Source organism: Hylobates moloch, unplaced genomic scaffold (assembly GCF_009828535.3).
Source record: "Hylobates moloch isolate HMO894 unplaced genomic scaffold, HMol_V3 SCAFFOLD_20, whole genome shotgun sequence".
NCBI lineage: Eukaryota > Metazoa > Chordata > Mammalia > Primates > Hylobatidae > Hylobates > Hylobates moloch.
In genome coordinates, this window is record NW_026652295.1 from 19,728,942 (window position 1) to 19,754,683 (window position 25,742).

At 43.5% G+C, this 25,742-nt stretch overlaps 1 protein-coding gene across 2 annotated transcripts in view; it reads left to right on the top strand.

The window, feature by feature from the left end:
* The window catches only part of E2F3 (E2F transcription factor 3), a 92,690-nt gene that overhangs the window by 56,202 nt on the left and 10,746 nt on the right, over window positions 1-25,742 (top strand). For both annotated transcript variants that reach the window (XM_058432341.1, XM_032140485.2), the window contains exons 2-4: window positions 22,577-22,688; window positions 23,933-24,152; window positions 25,471-25,629. In XM_058432341.1, the coding sequence (XP_058288324.1) occupies window positions 22,577-22,688; window positions 23,933-24,152; window positions 25,471-25,629 (491 nt within the window). The remainder of the gene's footprint in view (window positions 1-22,576; window positions 22,689-23,932; window positions 24,153-25,470; window positions 25,630-25,742) is intronic.

A 25,742-nucleotide genomic window follows, 5' to 3' on the forward strand; every position in this document is an offset into this window, starting at 1 on the left:
CACATTTTTCATAGCAATTTGTCTAGTATTTCTTCAAGATCTTTTTATGTTCATTTGAAAAATGAACATGACTTCATATGTATTCATTAGCAATCACTGCCGTAGGCCTTTCTGTTTGATTTTTCTTCTGAACCTCAGAGATAGTGGCTCATTAGGAAGTAGAAAAAGGCCAACTAAGACCTTGTTCTGAACTTACAGTGGGTAAGCAAGAGGCTTCAGATCCATAATCTCTATCAAAATGTTTGCCCACATTACTGTAACAGGGAGTCATTCAGAATGAGAGTGGAGGAATTTGACTCCTTTTAAAGAATCGTGTGTGCGTTTTCTACTTTCATGGTTGTGTCGTTTTGCCGGGGAGATTTTGAAAGAGAAGACTCATATCTTGTTTTCCGCATACCGAGGGGTCTTTAACCCCTAATTTATAAATTAAATAGGTAGATCAAGCAATACCTACCAGAGTTGGTTGCTCTGCCCACTGACTCCTCTCTGCACCTCCCTCCCAGACCATTTCTCCACTTCCTCAGCCTTAGAAAAAACAGCTCACTCATGGTGGTGCTTGCTGGTGGACCTTGGAGATAAGCTTCTATTCTTGGTTGTTTTTAAGAAAATTGAATTCTCTTCTTAGAGCCAACCCATGTCTTATCAGTGTAACTTTACTCACTCTCCAAGCCCTAATTCCATTCTGTCCTTTAAACATTAGGAGATTCCCCAAAAATAGGCTTGTCAGTTACACTCTGTTGTGACAAAGGGGCAAAAGTATTGCTTTTTTGTGTGGAGACTGCATATTTTTTTTTTTTTTTTTTGAGACGGAGTCTCGCTCTGTCGCCCAGGCTGGAATGCAGTGGTGCAAGGGATCTCGGCTCACTGCAAGCTCCGCCTCCCGGGTTCACGCCATTCTCCTGCCTCAGCCTCTCCGAGTAGCTGGGACTACAGGCGCCCGCCACCGCGCCCGGCTAATTTTTTTGTATTTTTAGTAGAGACGGGGTTTCACCGTGGTCTCGATCTCCTGACCTCGTGATCCGCCCACCTCGGCCTCCCAAAGTGCTGGGATTACAAGCGTGAGCCACCGCACCCGGCCTGAGACTGCATGTTTAATATTCTGTTCCCCGGAAGTGGTTCCAGGATGCTTCCCTACAAGTCTTTGGGAAGAACAATTAGAGGAAGAAAGCTTCTTCCGTTATCTGCCCCAGGCTGTGTGTCTTCGGATGACTCTGTCACCTCACAAGTTGTTTAATCCTGTATTTAGCTTGTCAGGGATCACACGAAATAGGGTCTACATCAGATTTTCCACAATTGTTTTTTTCTTTAGTGATATAGCCTGGAAGGGCTGGAGGCGGTGGCTCACGCCTGAAATCCTAGCACTTTAGGAGGCCAAGGCGGGTGGATCGCCTGAGGTCAGTATCACCTGAGACCAGCCTGGCCATGGTGAAACCCCATCTCTACTAAAAATACAAAAGTTAGTCTTAGTCTAGCATGGTGGCCGATACCTGTAATCCCAGCTACTTGGGAGGCTGAGGCAGGAAAATCGCTTGAACCCTAGAGGCAGAGGTTGCAGTGAGCCAAGATCGTGCCACTGCACTCCAGCCTGGGCGACAGAGCAAGACTCCACCTGAAAACAAACAAAAAAAGGTGATACAGCCAGGAAGAGCTTCAGCGGGAAGAACAGCAGGAGGAATGAAGTCCCAGGGGTTATCTGAAGAGATGTACTGATCTCAGAACAGTGATGCCAGCTATGAAAACTAACTGCCACTTATATCATTAGATGAAGAGCCTGTTCTGAAATCTCCTGTTACCCCTATGTTATGTTTAAAAAGTATACATCTGAACAGTCAGTGTAGCTGAAAATTGATGTCACTGTTTACATTGATTTTTTTTTAATACATAGAAATTTTTTATCTTAACAAATTAAAGGTTTGTTAGAGGATCCGCTTTCCTTTAATTAAAATAATTGATGTGGAAGTACACAGTAGGCATTGGATACATTTTTGTTTCCTTTTGAAAATTTGTGAGTTACAGCCAGGCTCTTCGTCCCAGTACTTTAGGAGGCCTAGGCAGGCAGATCACTTGAGTCCAGGAGTTTGAGACCAGCCTGGGCAATGTGGTGAAACCCTGTCTCTCCAAAAATACACAAATTAGCCAGGTGTGGTGGCATGCACCTGTAGTCCCAGCTACTTGGGGGGTCGAGGTGAGAAGATTGCTTGAGCCTGTGAGGTTGAAGCTACAGTGATTGCACCACTGCACTCCAGCCTGGGCAACAGAGCAAGACCCTGTCTCAAAAGAAAAAGAAAACTTGTGAGTTACCTACCTTTGGGGAAGTGGAGAACTGATGTTATAGAAATAGGCAATAATCCTAAAATCCGGGGGCTCCCATTGCTCACCTCTTTCCTCTCATCCGCTCATTCGTTCTTTCACTAAATGTTATTCTTTGTCAGTGCTCATGGGGGCTTCCCACGCCTTGTCTCCCAGAAGCCCAGCCGTCTCAGAACTTCTCATGGGCTGACTGGTTCCTCCGATTTCCCTAGACTTTTTTGTTTGTTTGTTTTTAACATGTGTATCCTCTGTTTTTATTCTATTTTCACCAATTTTACAAATGAATTACACATTATGTATTCCCACACACATTCTATCAGAAATATATAGGATGTATTAGCGTCTTCAACCCTTCCCCTTCTCCTCACTTATGGACTTCCTTCCAGGCCTTTTTCTATGTATTTTTAACAGTGATTGTTTTTGCTTTACATTGGAAACCATGCCTTATCTACAGTTCTGACTTGTTTTTTCCTTACTTGTTAAAGGAAAGATGTACCTTGGCCATAGAATACTGCAGGTACATAATGTTCTATAATATGGATATATAAAATAAAATGGTTTATTTAACCATTCCCTTATTAATGAACAATAGTCATTTAGATTTTTAACTTGTCCCTGTTGATTATAGTGCTATAATAAACATCCTTATACATGCCTTTCTGTGCATGTTTTTCAGTATTTCTCTAAGATAAATTGATTCCCAGAAGTACACTTGTAGAGTGAAAAAGTCATGCATGTTTTGGCCAGGCATGGTGGCTCACGCCTGCAATCCCAGCACTTTGGAAGGCCGAGGCAGGCGGATCATCTGAGGTCAGGAGTTCGAGACCAGCCTGGCCACCATGGTGAAACCCTGTCTCTACTAAAAATACAAAAATTAGCTGGACATGGTGGCAGGCACCTGTAATCCCAGCTACATGGGAGGCTGAGGCAGGAGAATCACTTGAACCCGGGAGGTGGAAGTTGCAGTGAGCCGAGATCACGCCACTGCACTCTAGACTGGGAGACAGAGCAAGACTCTTATCTCAAAACAAAACAAAACAAAACAAACAAACAAACAACAAAAAGCCATGCATGTTTAAAATATTAACACTGCCAGATAATCTTCCAAAATAGTTATACTAAGTCTCATGCCCATTCTTCTGCCTCACTAATTGATGCTTGTTTTTAATTTTTTTAATTTACTATAAAATATTTCAGATACAAAAGATAGAAAGAATAGCACCCATGAAATGACATTAACAATACATTTGAAGGCTGGGCTCAGTGGCTCACGCCTGTAATCCCAGCACTTTGGGAGGCCGAGGCAAGCGGATCACAAGGTCAGGAGATCGAGACCATCCTGGCTAACATGGTGAAACCCTGTCTCTACTAAAAATACAAAAAACTTAGCCAGGTGTGGTGGCGGGTGCCTGTAGTCCCAGCTACTCGGGAGGCTGAGGCAGGAGAATGGCGTCAGCCTGGGAGGCAGAGCTTGCAGTGAGCCGAGATCGCACCACTGCACTCCAGCCTGGGCAACAGAGCGAGACAATACATTTGAAGTCTTGTTTCTCTCCCCAAATGCATTGTTCTTTCCACTACATTTGCCTTCATTTCTCATACTTCGCCTGTGTTGTATATGTCTACTTTTACTGCGTATTTATTAATCTAATGCTATTTAGTAATGTTTTCAATGTTTTTAAAATTTTGTAAAAAGATACTGTATACATTCTGGGTTTTGTTTTGTTTTGTTTTTTACTCACTACTATATTTGTGTGATTGGCCTGTGTTGATAACTATAGCCTGGTGCTAATGCTGCTCTACAAATTCTTGTGTACACATCCTTGTGCATATGTGCAAGAGTTTATGGTGCATATTGAGGAGTTGATGGTTTTCACTAAGTATTTATAAAAATCTTCTCCCGAGGGGCCCTCCCCGTCAACCCCTGGCTTCAAGCATAGTATCAGTTTCTCATATTTTCAGCACTTGGTATTTTTAGGCTTTGTCATTTTTGCCAACCTCGTAAGTGTGAGAAGGCTATTTCATTTTAATTTATATTTCCCTGACTTCGTATTTTAATATTTTCAGCCATTTAGTAGTCTCTTCTAGGAATCCCCTATTCCTGTCTTTTATCTAATTTTTCTCTTGGGTTATATGTTCTTTTCTTACTGGCTACTCCTAATTCTTTACCTATTCTGGATAATAATGCTGAGGTAGCTTACCTTTCCATTGTTTTACTGTGGCCTTTTGTTGACAGACAGCACGTGTGATTTGTGCTGCCCTCCCGTGCAGTGTCTTGCTTACTTCAGTAGGTCTGGAGTTGAGTTTTGTATGTAGTTTGAGGGATCCAGTTTTATTTTTCCGATACTTTGGCCGGGGGTGGTCAGTTGTAATCCAGATTTGGAGGCCGGGGGGGATCAGGGTGAAACCCCATCTCTACTAAAAAAAAAAATACAAAAAAATTAGCCGGGCGTGGTGGCGGGCGCCTGTAGTCCCAGCTACTCGGAGAGGCTGAGGCAGGAGAATGGCGTGAACCTGGGAGGTGGAGCTTGCAGTGAGCCGAGACTGCGCCACTGCACTCCAGCCTGGGCAACAGAGCGAGACTCCGTCTCAAAAAAAAAAAATAAATAAATAAATAAATAAATAAATAGTCTGTTCTTTGCAGTATCTGCAGTGTCCCATTTGCAGTATATGACGTCTTCATGTATGTGTGGAGCTGTTTCTCGGTTTTCTATTCTATTCTTTTGGTCTATTTACCTATCGGTATGCCTGGACATATTTCACTAATTCTTTTTTTTTTTTTTTTTTTGGGAGAGAGTGTCTCGCGCTGACCCTGGGCCGCAGGCCGTTGGCCAGGCTTGGCTCACTGCAACCTCCACCTCCCGGGTTCAAGCGATTCTCCCACCTCAGCCTCCCAAGTAGCTGGAATTACAGGTGCCCGCCCTCTTACCTTGCTAATTTTTGTATTTTTAGTAGAGACAGGGTTTCACCAGGTTGGTGAGGCTGGTCTTGAACTCCTGACCTCAGGTAATCCACTCACCACCTCGGCCTCCCAAAGGGCTGGGATTATAGGCGTGACCCACCGCACCCAGCCTATTTCACTAATTCCTATAGTTACACAATAAAAACCTAGGTATCAGGCAGGGCAGGTCTCTCTATCTTGTTCTTTTTGTTTTGTTCTCTTTCTCTGTTTTTTTTTTTTTTTTTTTTTTTGAGACAGGGTCTCACTGTGTCACCCAGGCTGGACTCAAACTCCTGAGCTCAAGCAATCCTTCCACCTCAGCCCCCATTCACTCTTAAGCACAGTCATAGCTCACTGCAGCCTCAAATTCCAGGGCTCAAGTGATCCTCCCACTTTAACCTCCAAGTGTGTGGGACTACAGGTTTGCACCACCAGACTTGGCTAATTTTTTTATTTTTGTAGAGACCGGGTCTCACTGTTGCCCATGCTGTTCTTGAACTCCTGGTCTCAAGTAATTCTCCTGACTCTGCCTCTCAAAGTGCTGGGATTACAGGCATGAGCCCCACTGCACCAGGGCCAAATCTCTTTAAAAGATAATCAATTTTAAAAATTAGTAAATTATGGCCAGGTGCAGTGGCACACACCTATAATCCTAGTGCTTTGGGAGGCCGAGGTAGGAGGATAGCTTGAAGCCAGGAGTTCGAGACCAGTCTGGGCAACATAGTGAAGTCCTGTATCGGTAAAAACAAAGAGAGAGATTTAAATGTGGCGGAGGAATTTACATATTTACCCGCATAGTTACCATTTCTGATGCTCTTAATTCCTTCGCGTAGATCTGTTTTCCATTTGGCATTATTTTATTCTGTTTGAGGCACTTCGTTTAATATTTTCTCTATTCTACTGGTGAAGAATTCTGTCAGCTTTCGTGTCTCTGGGAAAAAGTCTCTATTTGGCCTTTGGATTTTAAAAGGTTTTCGCTGGATATGTCTGAGAATATAGAAGAATAAAAAAACTCAGTTTCTCCTACTATAGTTTCACATCACGCTTCTGACACCAGACGTGCCGGGTGAGGGGGTAGTTTCCCTAGACATCAAGCAAGCAATTCGTTCTGCAATGGACACCAGCTGGGTGTCCCCCAGTTCAATTCTACATCGTCTACCCAGAGATAGCGTCAGATCCCACAGGTTGAAGGCTGAGCCCCGCAAGACTGCCCCCCACTTCCAATGCCAGTTGCAAGCCCCAGATTGTTTTACCTGTTTTTTCTGACTGAATAGCTATAAATTGGGGTTCCCACAACCCCCTTCTTGGGTTTGATTAATTTGCCAGAGCAGGTCACAGAACTCAGGGAAACAGCATTTACTGGTTTATTATAAAGGATATTACAAAGGGTACAGATCAAGGGATGTGTAGGGCGATGTATGGGGGCGGGAGTGTGGAGCTTCCATGCCCTCCCCAGGTGTGCCACCCTCTAGGAACCTCCGTGTGTTCAGTTATTCAGAAGCTCTCCAAACCCAGTCCTTTGGGGGCTTTTATGGAAGCTGCATTACATAGGCATGGTTGATTGCATCATTGGCCGTCGGTGATCAAATGGGCTGTTGTCCGTTCACTTTGAAACTGCCTTGAAATGCATCATAAACACAGCAGCTCTTTGTCAGTCAATCAGAGAGCTGTTTATTGGGCACTGAAGAATCCAGCAGCTCCTCACACAGTTCGTGAGTCAGGCCTAGGGGAGAGGTTATCTCCTCCTTGCATTCTTCAGGTAGGTAGCATGATCCCTTATAAACCATTTCCATTTTATGACAGAACTCTTCTGGGCACTGCCATCCCCATTACAGTGTTCCTCTGACGTCACCCCCAGAGAGCATGGTTATTTCAGGTTTCAGGGTCATTTTATGTTCTTCAGTCTAGGCTCCACACAGGGCTATGCCTTCAGGATGTGTCTCTACCAGCAGTCAGCTTCTATTCTGCGCCCTGCGGGCTTGGGCGACCTTGCTGGACCATTTAGCACGTCCAATTAATATAGCTCAAAGGGTGGATTTGCATGCCTTCTGTTTTACAGTACTATGTAGGGGGAGCATTTCCCACTCAGATGTAATGTCCATTGCATTATAAAGAGACACAGCTATTTCTCATGAAGTGTGTTCAAATATACCACCTCTCTCTAAACTTTTACCTTAATTCCATCAACGCTTACTTTCCTAACTGTAGCCTTCATTAGGTCTTTATCAACAGGTTTCAGTCGTACAATTCAGTACTAGCTAGGGGAAGTGTTCCCCGGACAGACATGATATCCATTCCTATAAATCATTTAGGTAAAGAGACACAACTTCCTTATATAAAGCCTACTTAAACATCCCAGCTTTGATCACCCTAGCAATCCTTACATTTTTATGTTCTCACAATCTTAAGTGTAGCCCAAGTCAGGGCTTGCCCAGTGGGTTTTGGTAGCACAGTGCCTAAGGCTCCCATATCAAGGAGTCCCAGGAATTACTCTTCACCTCCCAGACGATTTTCCCACTTGTGTCCATAAGGCTGTGGGTCCCCAGCAGGGGACTGGGCCAAGACACCTTTGCTGTCTGTCAGTCTTTATCTTGATTAATCTGCCTGACTATTGCCCCAGGCAATTTCAGATCTGATCCTTCATTGTAATCTCTGCCTCTGACTTTTTAAATTTATCCAAACTAGGGTAAATGTAGCAAACATTTTTCGAACCCCTTAATTTTGGGAGACCAGCAGGACTTCCCTTTGATCTATCCAGCCTTCCACAGTGTTGCATTAAAACATTTGTTTTAACCTCATTTTATTTCAGTTTCTGTTTTATTCATCCCAATTTTTTTAATTTTCCATAGGTTATTGGGGAACAGGTAGTATTTGGTTACATGAGTAAGTTCTTTAGTGGTGATTTGTGAGATTTTGGTGCACTCATCACTCGAGCAGTATACACTGCACCCAATTTGTAGTCTTTTATCCCTCACTCCCCTGAGTCCCCAAAGTCCATTGTGTCATTCTTATGCCTTTGCATCCTCATAGCTCAGCTCCCACCTATGAGTGAGAACATACGACGTTTGGTTTTCCATCCCTGAGTTACTTCACTGAGAATAATGGTCTCCAGTCTCATCCAGGTAGCTGCGAATGCCATTAATTCATTTTTTATGGCTGAGTAGTATTCCATTGTGTGTGTGTGTGTGTGTGTGTGTATGCCACAGTTTGTGTGTGTGTGTGTGTGTGTGTGTGTATGCCACAGTTTCTTTATCCACTTGTTGATTGAAGGGCATTTGGGTTGGTTCCACAGTTTTGCAATTGTGATTGTGCTGCTGTAAACATGCGTGTGCAAATATTTTTTTCGAATAATGACTTCTTTTCCTCTGGGTAGGTACCCAGCAGTGGGATTGCTGGATCAAATGGTAATTTCTACTTTTAGTTCTTTAAGGAATCCCCACACTGTTTTCCATAGGGGTTGTGCTAGTTTACATTCCCACCAGCAGTGTAGAAGTGCTCCCTGTTCACATCCACGCCAACATCTTTTTAGGGTGCGGGGCGGGGGGATGGGCAGAGTCTCACTCTGTCACCCAGGCTGGAGTGCAGTGGGGCAATCTCAGCTCACTGCAATCTCCACCTCCTAGGTTCAAGCGATTCTCCTACCTCAGCCTCCTGAGTAGCTGAGACTACTGGTGCACACCACGATGCCCGGCTACTTTTTGTATTTTTGGTACAGATGTTTCACCATGTTGGCCAGGCTGATCTTGAACTCTTGACCTCAAGTGATCTGCCCACCTTGGCCTGCCAAAGTGCTGGGATTACAGGCGTGAGCCACCATGGCCAGCAATTATTTTTTGAAGTTTTGATGATGGCCATTCTTGCAGGAGTAAGGTGGTATTGCATGGTGGTTTTGATTTGCATTTCCCTGATCATTAGTGATGTTGAGCACTTTTTCATATGTTTGTGGGCCATTTGTATACCTTCTTTTGAGAATTGTCTATTCATGTTCTTAGCCCACTTTTTGATGGGATTTTTTGGGTTTTTTCTTGCTAATTTGTTTTATTCATCCCATTTCTTAATAACCATCTAAAGATTTCCACCCTACTGGGACAAGTCCCATGACTCTTCTCTTTGTTTTTCCTCTGTTTCACCTCCATCAGTGTGTGTGTTTTTTTGTTTTGTTTTGTTTTGTTTTGTTTTTTTGAGACAGCGTCTCGCTCTGTCACCCAGGCTGGAGTGCAGTGGCGCGATCTCTGCTCACTGCAACCTCTGCCTCCCAGGTTCAAGCAGTTCTCTGCCTCAGCCTCCCAAGTAGCTGGGATTTCAGGTGCCTGCCACCACGCCCAGCTAATTTTTGTATTTTTAATAGAGATGGGGTTTCACCATCTTGGCCAAGCTGGTCTTGAACTCCTGACCTCGTGATCCACCTGCCTCGGCCTCCCAAAGTGCTGGGATTACAGGTGTGAGCAACCGCACCTGGCCCAGTGTGTTCTTATTCACCTTATTTCTTAATAACAATAAAAATTTTCCACCTTCCTATGAGGAGTCCTGTGACTCTTCCCCCCCACCCTTCATCATTCTCTTGTTAATTAACCTAATGTTTGTATTAGCATCTGTAAGACTCATGAGGGGAAGCTGAGCCAGTACATCTCATAAGGCTTCTTGAACTATCTCTCAATTTTGTGGCAACAAGGTTAAATGGGGCATCCACATTAAAGGGGCGCCCTTAATCGCATCATTTACCATGACTTGGGTAGCAAGGCATATTCAGTGGTTGAATAATCCGGTGGTCATAAACCCAGGCCCCACATGGCATGAATACAAAGCGTATCAGCTGTTTCAGCTTGACATTTATAGGTGGAGTCAGGCAGTCCCCCTTCTTCCAACATTCAAAACCAAAGACACTGCTCCTAAATTAGTTACTCTCACAATGCATTTTAGTAAAGCCTCCTCAGGAAGCTGATGATACCAATCTAAAAAATAAAACAGTTCCTTCACACTATACCCCCTGCTTTCAATGGCTTCTTGATTTTGCCCTTTCCTGACACTGCCTTCTTGGTGCCCAAAGTCCTTAGGGGTGCTTTCTGATGTCGCTGCATAATTTTTTCACTTGCGGGAGCGAGGTTCTTTGAGGCTGCTGGCTGAAGCATAGACTGACTGAAGTCTGAACTTGGTCTGGCATCAAGATTTGGCCCAGCACTCTCTTTTTACTTTCATTCTAGCTATTACAGATAACAATAACCAAAGGGTTGCATATTTTGCTTTTTTCTTATTAGTTTGCATTTCTTCATGCATTCAGCAAACCACCTTCCAGGAAGTTAGATTGATCCACCTCTAAATTCCATTGGTAACTTTTACCTTTAGTGACTGATGGCGGCCCAGCTGCCACTCCATACCATGGGTGACCACATGGGCACCCAGGAATCGAAGGTTTCTCACCCCCCAACCCCTTTATCTGTTTTCTTCCCAAACGTGAGCTAGGGATGTTCTAGCAGTCCCGATTCCGACACCAATTCTGAAAATGCTGAGGAATGAACAAACTCGGTTTCTCCCACTATTTTCGCATATTACAGTTGTGACACCAGATGTGTGGGGGGCTTCCCCAGGCATCAAGCAAGCAATTCATTCTGCAGCGGACACCAGCTGGGCGTCCTCCAATTCAATTCTGACACCATCTACCCAGAGAGGTGTCACATCACACAGATTGAGGGTTCAGTCTCACAAGACCACCCCCAACTTCTGATGCCAGTTGCAAGCCCCATGCTGTTTTACCTGTGCCTCTGGCCAACCTGCTGTAAATCAGGGTTCCCGCAGCCCATTCCTCAGATTCAGTTAATTTGCTAGAGCAGCTCACAGAACTCAGGAAACATTGATGTTTACTGGTTTATTATAAACGATATCACAGAGGATGCAGATGAAGAGGTGCATAGGGCAAGGCATGTGGGAAGGAGCACGCAGCTTCCATGACCTCTTTGCATGTGTCACCCTCCAGGAACCTCCTTGTGTTCAGCTACCTGGAAGCTCTCCGTACTCTGTCCTCTTGGGTTTTTTGGGAAGCTTCATTATGTTGGCATGATTGATTAAATCACTGGCCATTGGGGATCAACTTAACCTTCAGCCCCTCTCCTCTCCCTGGAGGTTTAGAGATGGGTCTGAAAGTTCTGACCCTCTGATCCTGCCTTGGTTTTTCCAATGACCATTGTCCATCCTGAAGCTACCTAAGGGCAGCCGGCCTTCATTCAAATCACCAGCACACAAAAAGATACTTCATCTTCTATAGTAAGTGGGCCTACCTTACACCAAGACTGATAAAGTCAGGGGTTTTCTAAACATAGGAGAGAAAGTTCAGGTGCTGGGCACTCAAAGTGACACATGTTCACCTCGGGCATCAACACAGTGTATGCAGTGAAGGAAAATTGCAGAATGACAGCCATGCAGCAGACTTGCCCTAGCTAGTCTCAGGTCTGGATATCAGGAGGCCAGAGAGCTTCAGGCAGGAGGAAAAGTGGAGATTTGGTAGAATATCTGATATGATGGAGAGTTGGAAAAAATTTGAGGATTTGGTGAGGGCAAATGGTGCCAACGAGCTAGAAAGACAATTGGAAACTCCAAAGAAAACAAACAAGCTTTACAAGAAAGGATATATAGTCTCAGTATATTATTTGATACTGCAGTGAGTACTGTTTATATAGTCATGATGTATAGCACTGGTTTTTTATTTAACCAAAATTAATTATGTAACTATTGGGGGAAAATGGAAGAAGTGAGATAGGTATCGTATCATTGAAGGATGTCAGTACATTAGAACTAAAATGGCTAAACCAGAAATAGCTGTATGAGCATATCACTTAGAGATACAGAGGTGACCACCAGGAGAAATAGTAAAGGTGCTTCCCCCAGCAGGGTAGCCATTATAGGCTCTCTGAGTTAGTGGGTTTTGAAAAACCATGTGCATCTATTTGTTTTTTAATTGTCTTAAATTATTCTTAAAAACAAAATAAGTGTATATAGAAAGGACCGGAGTCACCAGTTCATAAGTTAAATGGCTTTTATTCCAAAAGTTCTAAGTCAATGAGATTGCTTTTCCTTTAGAAACATTCATATATATGTGGTTAGATCCCCAAACTAGTCCACAAATACAGGTTATAGTGAAATTAAAATATCCTAGTTTAGAAATCAAAAGAAGAAAAATGACCAACTTTGGAGGCCATTCTAGTAATCCAAGTGAGAAAGGATGGGGATACGGTTGGAGTTTTCTGCACACCTGTTCAGTTCACCAGTTATTCTTCTCTGAGATAGTCTGGTTTGTGATTAGGCTTCTCACCCAGTGGCTCACAGAGGATGCTACTCTCGTTAGATTCTGCACTTACCTCTCGCTGTAAAAAGCTGGAGAAGACTTTGGAGCCCTTCATCTTAGGTAACCTCCTCAATGACAGGTTGACACTAGGAGTGCATTTAGCTTGGCATGAAAGGGACCATAAGCTGTCCCCCTTCCTCCTCATTCTGTACCCAAAGCCCCTCCCTACTCACAAGCACCTCCAAACCAGGACTTTTCAAAATCTCTGCTTCTGTTCTTATTTGGACAGCCCATTCAACTCCCCTGACTTCACTCCTTATCTGCATAACACAGCTCAAGAGCTGTCACCTCTTAACAATCTCTCCAGACCTCTACCCACTTCTCCATGCACCCTTCTTCATGCCCTCCTGGACCCCACCCTGGGCTTACTGCAGTGTTCATTCATAATAAATTTCCCATTGTTTGCTTGCCTGTACACTTGTTGATAGCAGGGACCACCATGTTGCCATTATAATCATATGCCCATGCAGGGCTTGGTACATAGCAGGCACTCAATGAATATTTGAATGGATTCAAAAATGATCAGCCAGATTGAGTTAATACATAGTTACAGCTGAAAACTAACTTTTCTTAAAATCCTCATGCCCTGACCCACTAACCTAATGGCCAGAGTCCAAGTGAGATTCAGCTGTGGTCTTCTGTGAAGCTGGAGATTCCCTCCTTTGGGTTATTTCACTGATGTACTTAACTTGGTCTTCATTCTTTTTATTTCCATTTTATTTCATTTTCCTTCTTCCTTTGTTCAAAATACCTGTCTCATCTTTGACTTTAAGACGAAAAGTATCATCTATCAAGTTCTGTCCCTTTCCCGATCTCCTTTTAACTAGAGAGAAGGGAGTTTATTTTAGCATTCACAGTTTGTTAACATACAGCAGGCCATGCCTTGTGCTTGATTTAATTTTTCCTGTGGCTCAGTTGCATGGTGGATAAGAACATCCCTTCTCTCCCCATCACGAAGCTGGATGCCCTTTCTGGTGGCACATCCCATTTCTGTTTTGAACCCGTACATATTGAATGGTACATAAGACGTTCAACAGTCTAGAAAATAAGTCACCAGACTTCTGTTTAACCCCAAATGGAAATGATATTGCTTTTCTTGTTATGCAAGTAACCCACGCTCACTTTAAAATGATTTTCAAATATAAAAAGCTAAAAAGAAGAAAGTAAAATCACCATAAGCCTACTATCCAAAGATTAATGCTTTTCAACTATTTGGTGTGTGGTATGTATCCTTAGATACTTGCTTTCTATGCATATAATTTTCTTACAAAAATAGTTTTACTATTCACACCTGCTTTTTTTAAAGTTACATATGCCACTGTACATACAACATTATTAATTGCATAACATTTCAAGATATAAATGTACAATAACTTACTGAATTTTTCTTCTGAGGTTGGGCATTTATGTTGGACATATAGGCTGGGCGTGGTGGCTCACACCTGTAATCCCAGCACTTTGGGAGGCCAAAGCGGGTGGATCACCTGAGGTCAGGAGTTCGAGACTAGCCTGGCCAACATGGTGAAACCTTGTCTTTATTAAAAATACAAAATTAGCTGGGTGTGGTGGTGCACGCCTGTAATCCCAGCTACTTGGGAGCTGAGGCAGGAGAATCGCTTGAACCCAGGAGGCAGAGGTTGCAGTGAGCCGAGATGGCACCATTGCACTCCAGCCTGGGCAAAAAGAGCGAAACTCCACTCAAAAAAATAAAATAAAAATATGTTGGACATATGTGGAAAAATCAAATATTCAAGAAACGGGCTGTGCTGTTTTTAATAGACAAACCCTAGAAACAACCTAAATGTTGAGGATGTGCTCCAAGAAGTAGAAATGCCAGTTAGTATGGTATAATGTATATGTAGACACGTCGCTTTTTCAAATAAGATCAAAAATTGCAGAAATGTAAACATGAAGTCATTACTCATTTAATTTGACTTCCCAGAGATAACCACCATTAACATTTGGTGTGGATCTATTTTCAGGCCTTTTTCTCTATGGATTTAGGAAAAATTTTAGTGAAGTCTGTGGTTTCATAGCTTTTTATATTACACATATCTCTGCAACTTTAATTTTTCTCCTTTATATTTCTTGAAAGTCTTTTGAAGTCATCTATAGAGATTAAACTCCAGCCTTCCCCCCCAACACACACACACACACACACACACACACACACACACACACACACACACATCTATCCCTTCTGCAGGTTGGTAACATTGGAGCTTTGTAATTTACCTGCCAAGGGACTTTGGGAATTTATTCCTTGGTTCATTCAAAATAAATAAGTCAATCTGACTGAGTGCATGCCATATGCAAGGCTCTGGGGAAACTAAGCTGCTTATGACCTGAGCTTAGAGTCCAGTGAGGAAGCCTGGAGTATGCATTTGTCATGGTGGTAAAATCGTGCAGTGACAGCACGGATGTTGCTATGGAAGCAGAGGAAGGACATCTCAATAAGGCCAAGGGTGTCATGGTCACTGACAAATTATTGTATAGACCGAGGTTCAAATCCTGGTATCTATGCTGAACGTGGAGGCTCACATCTGTAACCTCAGCACTTTGGGAGGCTGAGGTAGGAGGGTCATTTGAGCACAGGAGTTCAAGATTGGCTTGGACAAAACAGCAAGACCTCATCTCTACCAAAAAAAAAAAAAATTAGCCACTCATGGTGGTGCTACTCAGGAGGCTGAGGTGGGAGGCTTGCTTGAGCCAGGAGTTTGAGGCTTCAGTGAGCCATGATCACACCACTGCCCTCCAGCTTGGGTGACAAAGCTGGACCCTGTCTCTAAAAAAATAAAAAATAAGAATTCTAGTATCTGTCCCTTGTTAACTGAGACCTCAGGTAAATCCTTAACTTCTGTCTCAGTGCAAGCTGGGTATAGTAATACCTACCCCACAATGCCAGCATGATTATTCATTGGGAAAATGATTATAGGAGAGGAGTATTGAATGTCCATTAGTAGATGTCTGGTTAAGTAAATAAATCATGGCATATTAATTAATACAATATTATGCAGCTATGAGAAATGAGATCATTCCATGTGTTCTGATAGGGTCTAACTCGGACATGTGTTATTAATAGAAAAGTGTGTGTTTTGCTACGATTTATGGGAAAAACTTTTTAAAGATGGGATGGTAGATAGTCTAGGTAAATACAAGTATGTATATAGCTATCTGAAAGGATGTCGAAGTAACTTCATAGTGCTTGCCTTTGAGGAAGGGAACTGGGATCAGGAGTAGGGAGAAAGTTTGCTTTCCATTTATACTCATTTATGCTGTTTAAATTACCATATACATTTATTACATGTAAAGAAGAGTTTTTAAATCATGAATAAAATAAAGTGTGTCATTAAGGCAATATCAACTTAATATAGCTATTCAAATATTTTTATATGGGACTTCTCACAATCTTTTCATGAAGTAGTTATAGGCATGGACTTGTAGGTGTGCTTACTGGCTATACAATCTCGGAAAAGTTAGTTAATCATGCTAGACCTCCCTTTTCTTCTATAAAATAGGAATTAATAATAACCACCTTATTAAGGGTGTTGTGAAAATAAGTGGAAAACAGTTAACATGATGCATAGCGTATTATAAGCACTCAAACGTTCGTTGTGTAATAATTAATACTAAAGGTCTATATCTATCACTGGTATTAATAATAATCAAATTCAGCTGCCTTATACCAAAAAGGGATATTTGTGGGCTCACACAAATGAAAGTCTGTGGCATGTGTGCCTTTGGGTATGGCTGTATCTAGCACCTCCCTTGAAGGCATTGGGACTCAGCCTCTCTCCAGCTCTTCTGTGTTGGCTCACTTCCCAAGTAGCTCCAGGCTTGCACCCTACTGGCCTAATAATGCCCAGTGAAAAGAACCCAGTACTTTCCCAGTGGTTCCCAAGAAAAATCCCAGGATTGACTGACCCTTCCTGCATTGGTCATAGTCTCATCCTTACCCCAGACACTTGAGTCTCGGGATTGAGGCCAGGATTCAGTACTCTCCTCTGCAACTTTGATGGGAAGAGTCGTCCTAAATGTTGAGCAGTCTCAAGTCTTTTCTTTTCATGCTTGGAGACTAATAGAAACTAAGAACATCAGTAGAGCTCCTTCCCCAGTGGAAAAAAAATAGGGGCAACAAATATCAGGCAGGCAGACTATAGATGTTCCCCACTGGCTCCAGTGGTAATTCTTTTGGGGTTTTGTGTTTTTTTCATTTTGAGAGAGAGAGATGGGAGACTTGCTGTGCTGCCCAGGTCGGTCTCAAACTCCTGGGCCCAAATGATCCTCTTGCCTCAGTCTCCCAAGTACCTGAGACTACAGGCGCATTACCATTGCACGCAGCTCTAATTACATACATTTTCCTACACAGATTTTCAGAAATGCTTACCAGCACAACTGTTTCATTGCAAAGGCATGTTACCGTCCATGGGGCTGAGGTTTTAACGTTAGCACATACCTTGTTTATAGTACAAGTTACCCTTGAAAATACTGCCGGAAGGTGCCACATGGAGTTCCACACAGAATCGCACAGAGCCAGGCTTTACCACTGCTTGGGACCAAATGGCCTGTCCTTCTGTTGAGCACAGATAAGTTGGTTGTTTTACTGGTAGGGGCCATGTAATGTAAAGATCTGTGCATAAACAATGAATACCTCTCCGATCAGTACGATGCTCACGCTGTGAACTAACAAAAATTGAGATGACCAAGAAAAGAGATTTCCATCTACCCTGGTGCTCAGCCCAGGGCAGGGTAGTGTAGACAGAACTCACCCGCACTATGGGAGGAAAAATAACAGGATAACCCAACAGGAACCTCCATTCTGAAAAGGGGAAATGACATAAAGTGCTCACCTCCTGCTTCTTGTCATGTCCTCAACAGGGACAGCAGTTTGTAGAGCCTATAAGCCCACCCCGAGTTCCACCTCCTGGGAGGAATTCTGGGGCTGCCCCTTCTTCACACCTCACTTATTTCTGGTGTGGCTTTTGGACCTAGTGATTGATTTCCTTAGAGGTTCAACATCATGGGCCTTCACTTTCTAGACTTAGTGATTCTCTCGCAATAAAAGTGCCTTTCAATTTTAGTAGCTTGTCCATCTAGCATTTAGATTTTGTCAATTTATAGTTTGGTGCTTAGTAACTAGAGTTACACATGAAGACTAGTCCTGGTCTTTCGAAGTTAGGTCTCAGTCACTTAGCAGCAGACCTCTGGAAATTTCCCTAACCTACAGTTTAATGCTTCCATAGGCCTTTGCCTCATGGCAGTCTGAAACACTAGCCTGGGAGGGAGAGACAAAACTAATATGCCCCCAGCCTGCTGGCCAGTGGGTGTTTCTTTTTTTTTTTTGAGACGGAGTTTCGCTCTGTCGCCCAGACTGGAGTGCAGTGGTGCGATCTCAGCTCACTGCAAGCTCCGCCTCCCGGGTTCACGCCATTCTCCTGCCTCAGCCTCTCCAAGTAGCTGGGATTACAGGCGCCCGCCACCGCGACGGCTAATTTTTTGTATTTTTTTTTAGTAGAGACGGGGTTTCACCGTGTTGGCCAGGATGGTCTCGATCTCCTGACCTCGTGATACCAGTGGGTGGTTCTTTACTGCTGATGCACAGCCCTAGGTCCCTAGGAGTTCTAGGTCCCAGACTCTTTTCCAAGTTTACCTTCTTTCTGTTCACTTTATTTTTATTTTCTTGAGACAGTCTTTCTCTGTCATCCAGGCTGGATTGCAGGGGCACCAACCTCCACCTCCCAGGTTCAAGCAATTCTCATGCCCCAGCCTCCCAAGTAGCTGGAACTACAGGTGCACACTACCATGGCGGGCTAATTTTTGTATTTTTAGTAGAGTTAGGGTTTCACCAGGCTGGTCTCAAACTCCTGACCTCAGGTGATCTGCCTACCTCGGCCTCTCAAAGTGCTGGGATTACAGGCATGAGCCATCGTGCCCAGCCTATCTGTTGACTTTAATTTGGGCAGAGAATACAGCTCTATGTCTCCTTAGATGCCTTCTGTAGAGAAGGCCTCCATAGCAAAGCTGTTTTCTTTGAGGCAGGCCAGCCTCAGATGAAGTTTCTCTCTATCTGTAGTGTCTTCCTGGTGGTCACAAGAAGTGACCAACACGCTCTGCCACTCTCTAACAAGGCCTGCCAACTCCCTGTCACACCATAGCCATCTTGACTCAGCCAGTTCCATAAGCTGTCACTGGCAACAGCACAATTCTGGGTTCCCGAGTCAAAACACTTTAAGTGGCCGGGTGCGGTGGCTCACGCCTGTAATCCCAGCACTTGAGGAGGTCGAGGAAGGTGGATCACAAGGTCAGGAGATCAAGACGATCCTGGCTAACATGGTGAAACCCTGCCTCTACTAAAAATACAAAAAATTAGCCGGGCGTGGTAGCAGGCGCCTACTGTAGTCCCAGCTACTCGGGAGGCTGAGGCAGGAGAATGGCATGAACCTGGGAGGCAGAACTTGCAATGAGCCGAGATCGCACCACTGCACTCCAGCCTGGGTGACAGAGCGAGACTCCGGGTCTCAAAAGAAAAAATGCTTTAAGCAAAAAGGAGAGTTTATTGGCTAATGTAACTGGAAAGTCTGAGAAAGACCAACAGTTGCCCCCAGGGCGTGACCAGAGCCAGAGTTTTGAGTGGTGGTCTCAGACCCCTCTCTCTTTCTCTCCACTCTGCTTTCCCCAGGGGAGGCCCCATTCTCAGGCAGCTTTAGGCACCTCACTTACCAACTTTACTGGAAAGACATACCTGCTTCTTGCCAGATAGCTCCCGAAACATTCCTGGAGTTAGCCTTTGCTCCTCCAGCCTTGGTCATGAGCCATTCAACCTGTTCGTGGTGGGGGCGGGGAGGGCAGGATGAGACACAATGATTAGCCAGGCCTGGATCACCTGTGTGCACAGATGCGCTTAGACCAGGAAAGGGATGGCTCCCCAAGGAACAAACAGGGAGCTTCTGCCTGATAAAGAGGGAATGTTTGCTGGACCAACCACAGCAGGCCCACACAAAGACTTGACAGAATGGCTGGAGTGGAAGATGAAGTCCAGCAAGCAGATTGTCCTTCCAGAGCCATTAGGGTAATGCTTAACTCAGCACGGCAGTAGAAAGATAAGGTGTGCCACTGAGGCAAGCCACATCGTGAAATATATATATAAAGAAACATGAAATAATTTTAATGCTACATCTGACCCATTAGCAACATTGGGGTTAGACGTGCCCTGACACAGTCAAATTTAGATATATCTTTTGACTCCCCTAAACTTAACTAATAGCCTGTTGTTTGGGGTTTTCATTATTATTTTAGTGATGGGGGTCTTGCTACGTTGATCAGGCTGGTCTTGAATTCTTGGCCTCAAGTCATCCTCGTGAGTAGTTGGGATTACAGGTGTGATCCATGCACCCAGCCCTAATAGCCTACTGTTGACTGGAAGCCTTACCAATAACATAAACAGTCAATTAACACATTTTGTTTGGTATATGTATTATATACTGTATTCTTACAATTAAGTTAGAGAGAAAATGTTATCAATAAAAGAAAGTTTGGAATGAATGAAAGTGGAATCCACAGGATAGATTTCCCTCATCGGCCAAGCAGGACTAGAGGTGAGGGTGTGTGAAATGGGCCGTGCTGGCCAGAGCCGGGCTTTGCCTGAGTGTCTTACTCTTTTCCCTTATGATCTAAAGCCAGGTTTCTCCAACTTTAAGGTGTATCAGAATCACCTGCAAGGCCTGTTCGATTGCTCAGCCCCACTCCCAGAGTTTCTGATCCAATGCATTTTAGGTATGCTCTAGAATTTGCATTTCCTAGCAGGTGAACTTGGTCCAGGGTTCAAAGTGTAGAAGGCATATGGGCATATAAAGCAGCTGGATGAAAAAAAAATGATAAGGAAGAGAAAATAGATTTACTATTCATTACTGGAAGTGGATCGTCATAAAATTCATCCTTGTTATCTTCACATTGAGGAAGCTATGGTGAAAGAGGAGGGGTTGGTCTTATTGTCTCAGGGATGACAGAGGAGGAAGAAACCCCACATATAGGTGGACACACTCATGGCCGGGTGCAGTGGCTCACACCTGCAATCCCAGCACTTTGGGAGGATGAGGTGGGAGGATCACTTGAGCCCAAGAGTTCAACACCAGCCTGGGCAACATAGGGAGGCCCCATCTCTACCAAAAAAAAAAAAATTTAAATTAGCCAGACATCATGGTGTGCATCTGTGGTCCCATCTACTCAGGAGGCTGAGATGGGAGGATTCCTTGAGCCTGGGAGGACAAGGTTGCAGTGAGCTGAGATCACACCACTGCACTCCAGCCTGGGCAACAGAGCAAGACCCTGACTCTAAAAAAATAAAATCAGTGGACACAGGCAGTCCAAACCCATGTTGTTCAAGGGTCAGTTGTATTATACTTATTTCATTTAACGTGATCACTACTAAAATTGTTGAGATATTTTACCGTTTTTTACTAAGTCTTCGAAATTCAGTGTGTATTTTACAATTACAGCACATGTCAGTTTGGATGAGCTAGTAACCAGTGGCTATCGCAGTAGACGGTGCAGGGTTAGCTGGTAACTTTCCATAGAGGGGCTGAATATCTAGCTTCCACTGGTTAGTTATTACTTACGTTTTCACAACACGGGGACTTGTTTTGAAATTGCAAATCTTAGCTGGGTACAGTGGCTCACGCCTGTAATCCCATCACTTTGGGAGGCCAAGGTGGGCAGATCACCTAAGATCAGGAGTTGGAGACCAGCCTGGCCAACATGGCGAAACCCCGTCTCTACTAAAAATACAAAAATTAGCTGGGAGCGGTGGCATGCACCTGCAGTCCCAGCTACTTGGGGAGGCTGAGGCAGGAGAATCACTTGAACTCGGAGGCAGAGGTTGCAGTGAGCCAAGATTGCGCCACTCCACTCCAGCCTGGGCGACAGAGCAAGACTCTGTCTTAAAAAAAAAAAAAACAAAAAACAAAAAAGAAACTGCAAATCTCCTCATTAGAAGAATCTGCCTGAAAATGAGCCTAAATACATATTTTTGTGCTGAGTGTCCAGTTGGTGCCATTTATTTCCTAAAACTCCTGTCATACAGGAGTTTTACAATTAGTACTTAACAACTGCTTAACCATCTATCTTTTGGACTCGAAGCCTCTTGTCTATCTTGCTTACTAAGCTCAATGCCTAGGTACCTAGAAGACACTATGTGGATATTTTAAAATTTAATTGGAGTTAAATGAAAAACTTAGATAAGGGCTTCTCATCTGCCAGGCTTGATGAGAAAATGGAGAAAGTAATACTGGTTGAAGCCCAAGATTGCATGTTTGCAGTATTTGTTTTCCCGATGAAGGACCGTTTGTAGTCTGTGACTAGTTGTGTTACGATCCAATCACCCTTTCTCTCATTGAATATACAGTATATAGAGAGAGTGATTGAAAAGCTACAGAAACCCAGGCTCTGTGCCAAGCACTGGGTATACAAAGATAAATGGGAAACAGTCCCTGCCTTAAAGGAAATGAGAAACAGATAAGTCTTACAGTAATACCAAATAAGTGTCATGATACAAATAAACACAGAGTGTTTGGGGAGCACAAGGAAGGGGGTCCAACCCAGGTCAGAGAATGGGAGATGGGCAGGAAAGACTCACTGTGGAAAGTGAATTTAAGCCCCATGGTGCCTGTGATATTCTTAGCATCCAGCCCGATGCCAGGCACATGATGTGTTGAATCAATGAACAAAGTGACTCCTGAACCTAACACTGAAAGATTGCTGTTTGTTCATCTGGGTGTGGACGGATGATCACGGCAGGTGAAGAGAGTGTGCATGACAACCCGGCCTACAACGCTAGAATCCTGGCTCTAGGGAATGACAAGATGCTGAGTGGGGTGGAGCAGAGGGCTGAGAGCTGGCACGAGCCTGCAGCATTTGGCAGGCCAGCCCACAAACTGCCTCCCTTCTTGTTCTTGTCCATATGACCGGTGACGAGAGATCGCACTTTCTTATTACAGGCAAAGCGAAGGCTGGAGCTAGGAGAAAGCGGTCATCAGTACCTCTCAGATGGTTTAAAAACCCCCAAGGGCAAAGGAAGAGCTGCACTACGAAGTCCAGATAGTCCAAAAAGTAAGGATCTTTTCTTCTCTTCCCTTATTCTCCTTGGTGTGGCATTTCCAACTTTCAAAGCTTATGGCCGGAAGGATGCCAAGGTGTGAATAATTCTGGCATGTTTTGTTCTTTTTCATTTCTTTCTGTGCTTATCCAAAAAAAAATAAATACAATGTCAGCAGACAACCAGTGAAAGGCTACAGAGTCACACTGGTACCATAAGGGAAGGCTTCTTTTAACTGTATGCAGTTTCATTTTTCAACTCGGAATACGAGCTTTTGGCATCATTCTATATCAAATTTAATTTTAACTTCCCTTAATGGACATTGCTTCAGAGTCTGAGGCAAACTGGATGTCCACGAACTATGCCAGAGTCACCAGTGTCTGTGCCGACCTCAATCTCCAGCTCAGCATATGGTACCGTAAGAATTGATTGAGCCCGATAAATTGCAGGCTGTTTCTCTTTCTATCAAATACTATTACCGTTTCTTGTGGGAGAGAGAGAAACGTAGGTTGGAAATAGCCAACTAGTCTCTTTATGTATGTGTTTGCATTTAACATAAGGGCTAAATTAGACTTTGTTCTCTCTCTTCCTGTAGTTCATGCATTAGGCAATCCACAAATTGTGTGACACTAAATTAAAACTTTGACCTGTGCACCTATGGGGGAACAAGTACAATATTAAGTAAGGAAATTTCCTTTAAGAGAGATGGGGAGATTTGGCAGAAGACTTTTCCAGGTAATTATCAAAATGAAGCATTATTTGGAAAATTGGTGAACAGGTAATACACACACACACAGATAGCAGAGCCTGAAAGGCCATTTGAGATGGGTCTGTTTAAGACCTTGTCCTGCAGTGCTAGTGAGATTCATAGCCTGGCTCCATCACCGTAGGCCTCGTGTGCTGGTCCCCTGAGGCCACAGCACTCTTTCATTCATTTGACAGATATGTTTTAGCGCCTGCTATGTGTAAATTCTTCATTAGAGCCAGGGAATAGTGAAAGCCAAGGTAAAAACTCTTGAGAAATTCAAGGTGAAATGCTTTAATCAAACCCTGGAATTTTTACTGTCCCTTCCTGTTCTAATAAAAAACTTTCATAGCTTTCTATGACTTGCCAACAACAACAGCAACAACAGCCTTGCTTCAGATACTAATACTTTGGCTGCAGTGGGAAAGAGAGCTTGCTTGACTGCAAAGACACCCTTCATTTCTTCACCTTTCCCCCTATCCCCCACCCGCTCGGTTTTTGTTTTTCTTTAAGCTCCAAAATCTCCCTCAGAAAAAACGCGGTATGATACGTCTCTTGGTCTGCTCACCAAGAAGTTCATTCAGCTCCTGAGCCAGTCACCCGATGGGGTCTTGGATTTGAACAAGGCAGCAGAAGTGCTAAAAGTGCAAAAGAGAAGGATTTATGATATCACCAATGTTCTGGAAGGCATCCACCTCATTAAGAAGAAGTCTAAAAACAACGTCCAATGGATGTGAGTAGGAGTCCTCCCCATGCCCCAGCTCTGAGGGGGGTCGTTTCAAACTGCCTGGTTTCTTAGTTCCCACTTTCACATCCATGCCCACACATTCTTTTCTTTTCTCTCCTACTATTTTCTTCTCTCTCGTTCTCTCTTCCCTCCTTAGCTTCTAAGCCAGAAGTTCGAAGTCTCTTTACAAAGAGACTTTGTTTAGATACTGTCAGAGATAAAAGGATTTATGTTTGATGAGCATCCAGCAAGGGCATCCTTAAAGAGGTCCCTGCAATTGGAAAGTGGACTGCTGTTCATCTGTTACGTGGATGTCTGTGTGCACCCACATGTGTATCTGATAGATGTGTACACGTCTTCAGCTTGTTTCTAATTAGAATCTGGAGATGATGGTTTATGGGTTATCTATGTGTATACGTACAACTGCATAGTTACAGAATATCTTTATCCGTGGTTCTAATAGCAGATTAACTCACTTTCTGGGTAAATTAAGGCAAGACTTAAATGCCTCCGTTTAGTCTGTAGAGCAGGGATGGTAGCATGATACTTATACATGCACACGTTTGATTACATATGTAATATATTTTGTGAATTTTAGAGCATCTAAATAGCAACTATAAGCACAGTGTTGAATTATTAAAGCATTTTGGAAGGAATACTTCTGTTACAGGAGGGCTTTGAAAAAATACCAATTCAGATAGAAGATGAATAGGTACCTTTTTTGCACTTTTTGGGATTTTGTTGACAGTTTGGTAACCCATTTTGGCCTCTGGTTTAGAGAAACATATTGGGTGCTGGTCTCAGTTCTTGCATACATCACATACATCTGTTTCCTTTACTTTCTTTTCTTTTTAGTTGTTGGTATAAGACCCTCAGTAATTACCTGGGTTTTTGATGCTTTTTTAGATGGGTTTTTGTTTGTTTTTTTTTAATTTTGAACCATTCCATCTTCTCTGTCTTTCTCTTTTTATCCTTTTTCCCCTTTCTTCCCCCACCACCTGGGAGCCATGAGGCAAGGGAAGAAGGTGGTTGCCTTCTTTTGCCCTCTGAATTTGAACCTTCTGAAGAAGTAGACCTCCCCTGGAGGAAAGAATCCTGAAAATAGCAGTGCTCTTTCACTAAATTTCTATGCTGTGAAAAGTGCAGAACTGTATTTATGAAAAAAAAAAAGTATATATATATATGTATAAATGTTCTAATTTTAACACTTGGCTAACAAGCAATGTGACCTCCTATGTCAAGAGGAGACATTTACCCAAAGGATCATTTCTCCTTCCCCTCCCTCCCATGAGTAGCCATGAAGAGTCTGTGTTTGGGTTTCTAGGGGCTGCAGTCTGTCTGAGGATGGGGGCATGCTGGCCCAGTGTCAAGGCCTGTCAAAAGAAGTGACCGAGCTCAGTCAGGAAGAGAAGAAATTAGATGAACTGATCCAAAGCTGCACCCTGGACCTCAAACTGTTAACCGAGGATTCAGAGAATCAAAGATATCCTTTGCGCCGCCGGTTCTCTGGGGGTTAGTGCTTCCTAGACTATTTCCAGAGTTGACAATCTGACTTACGCACAAGGTAGATTATTATTCTGATGTCATGCAAATGAG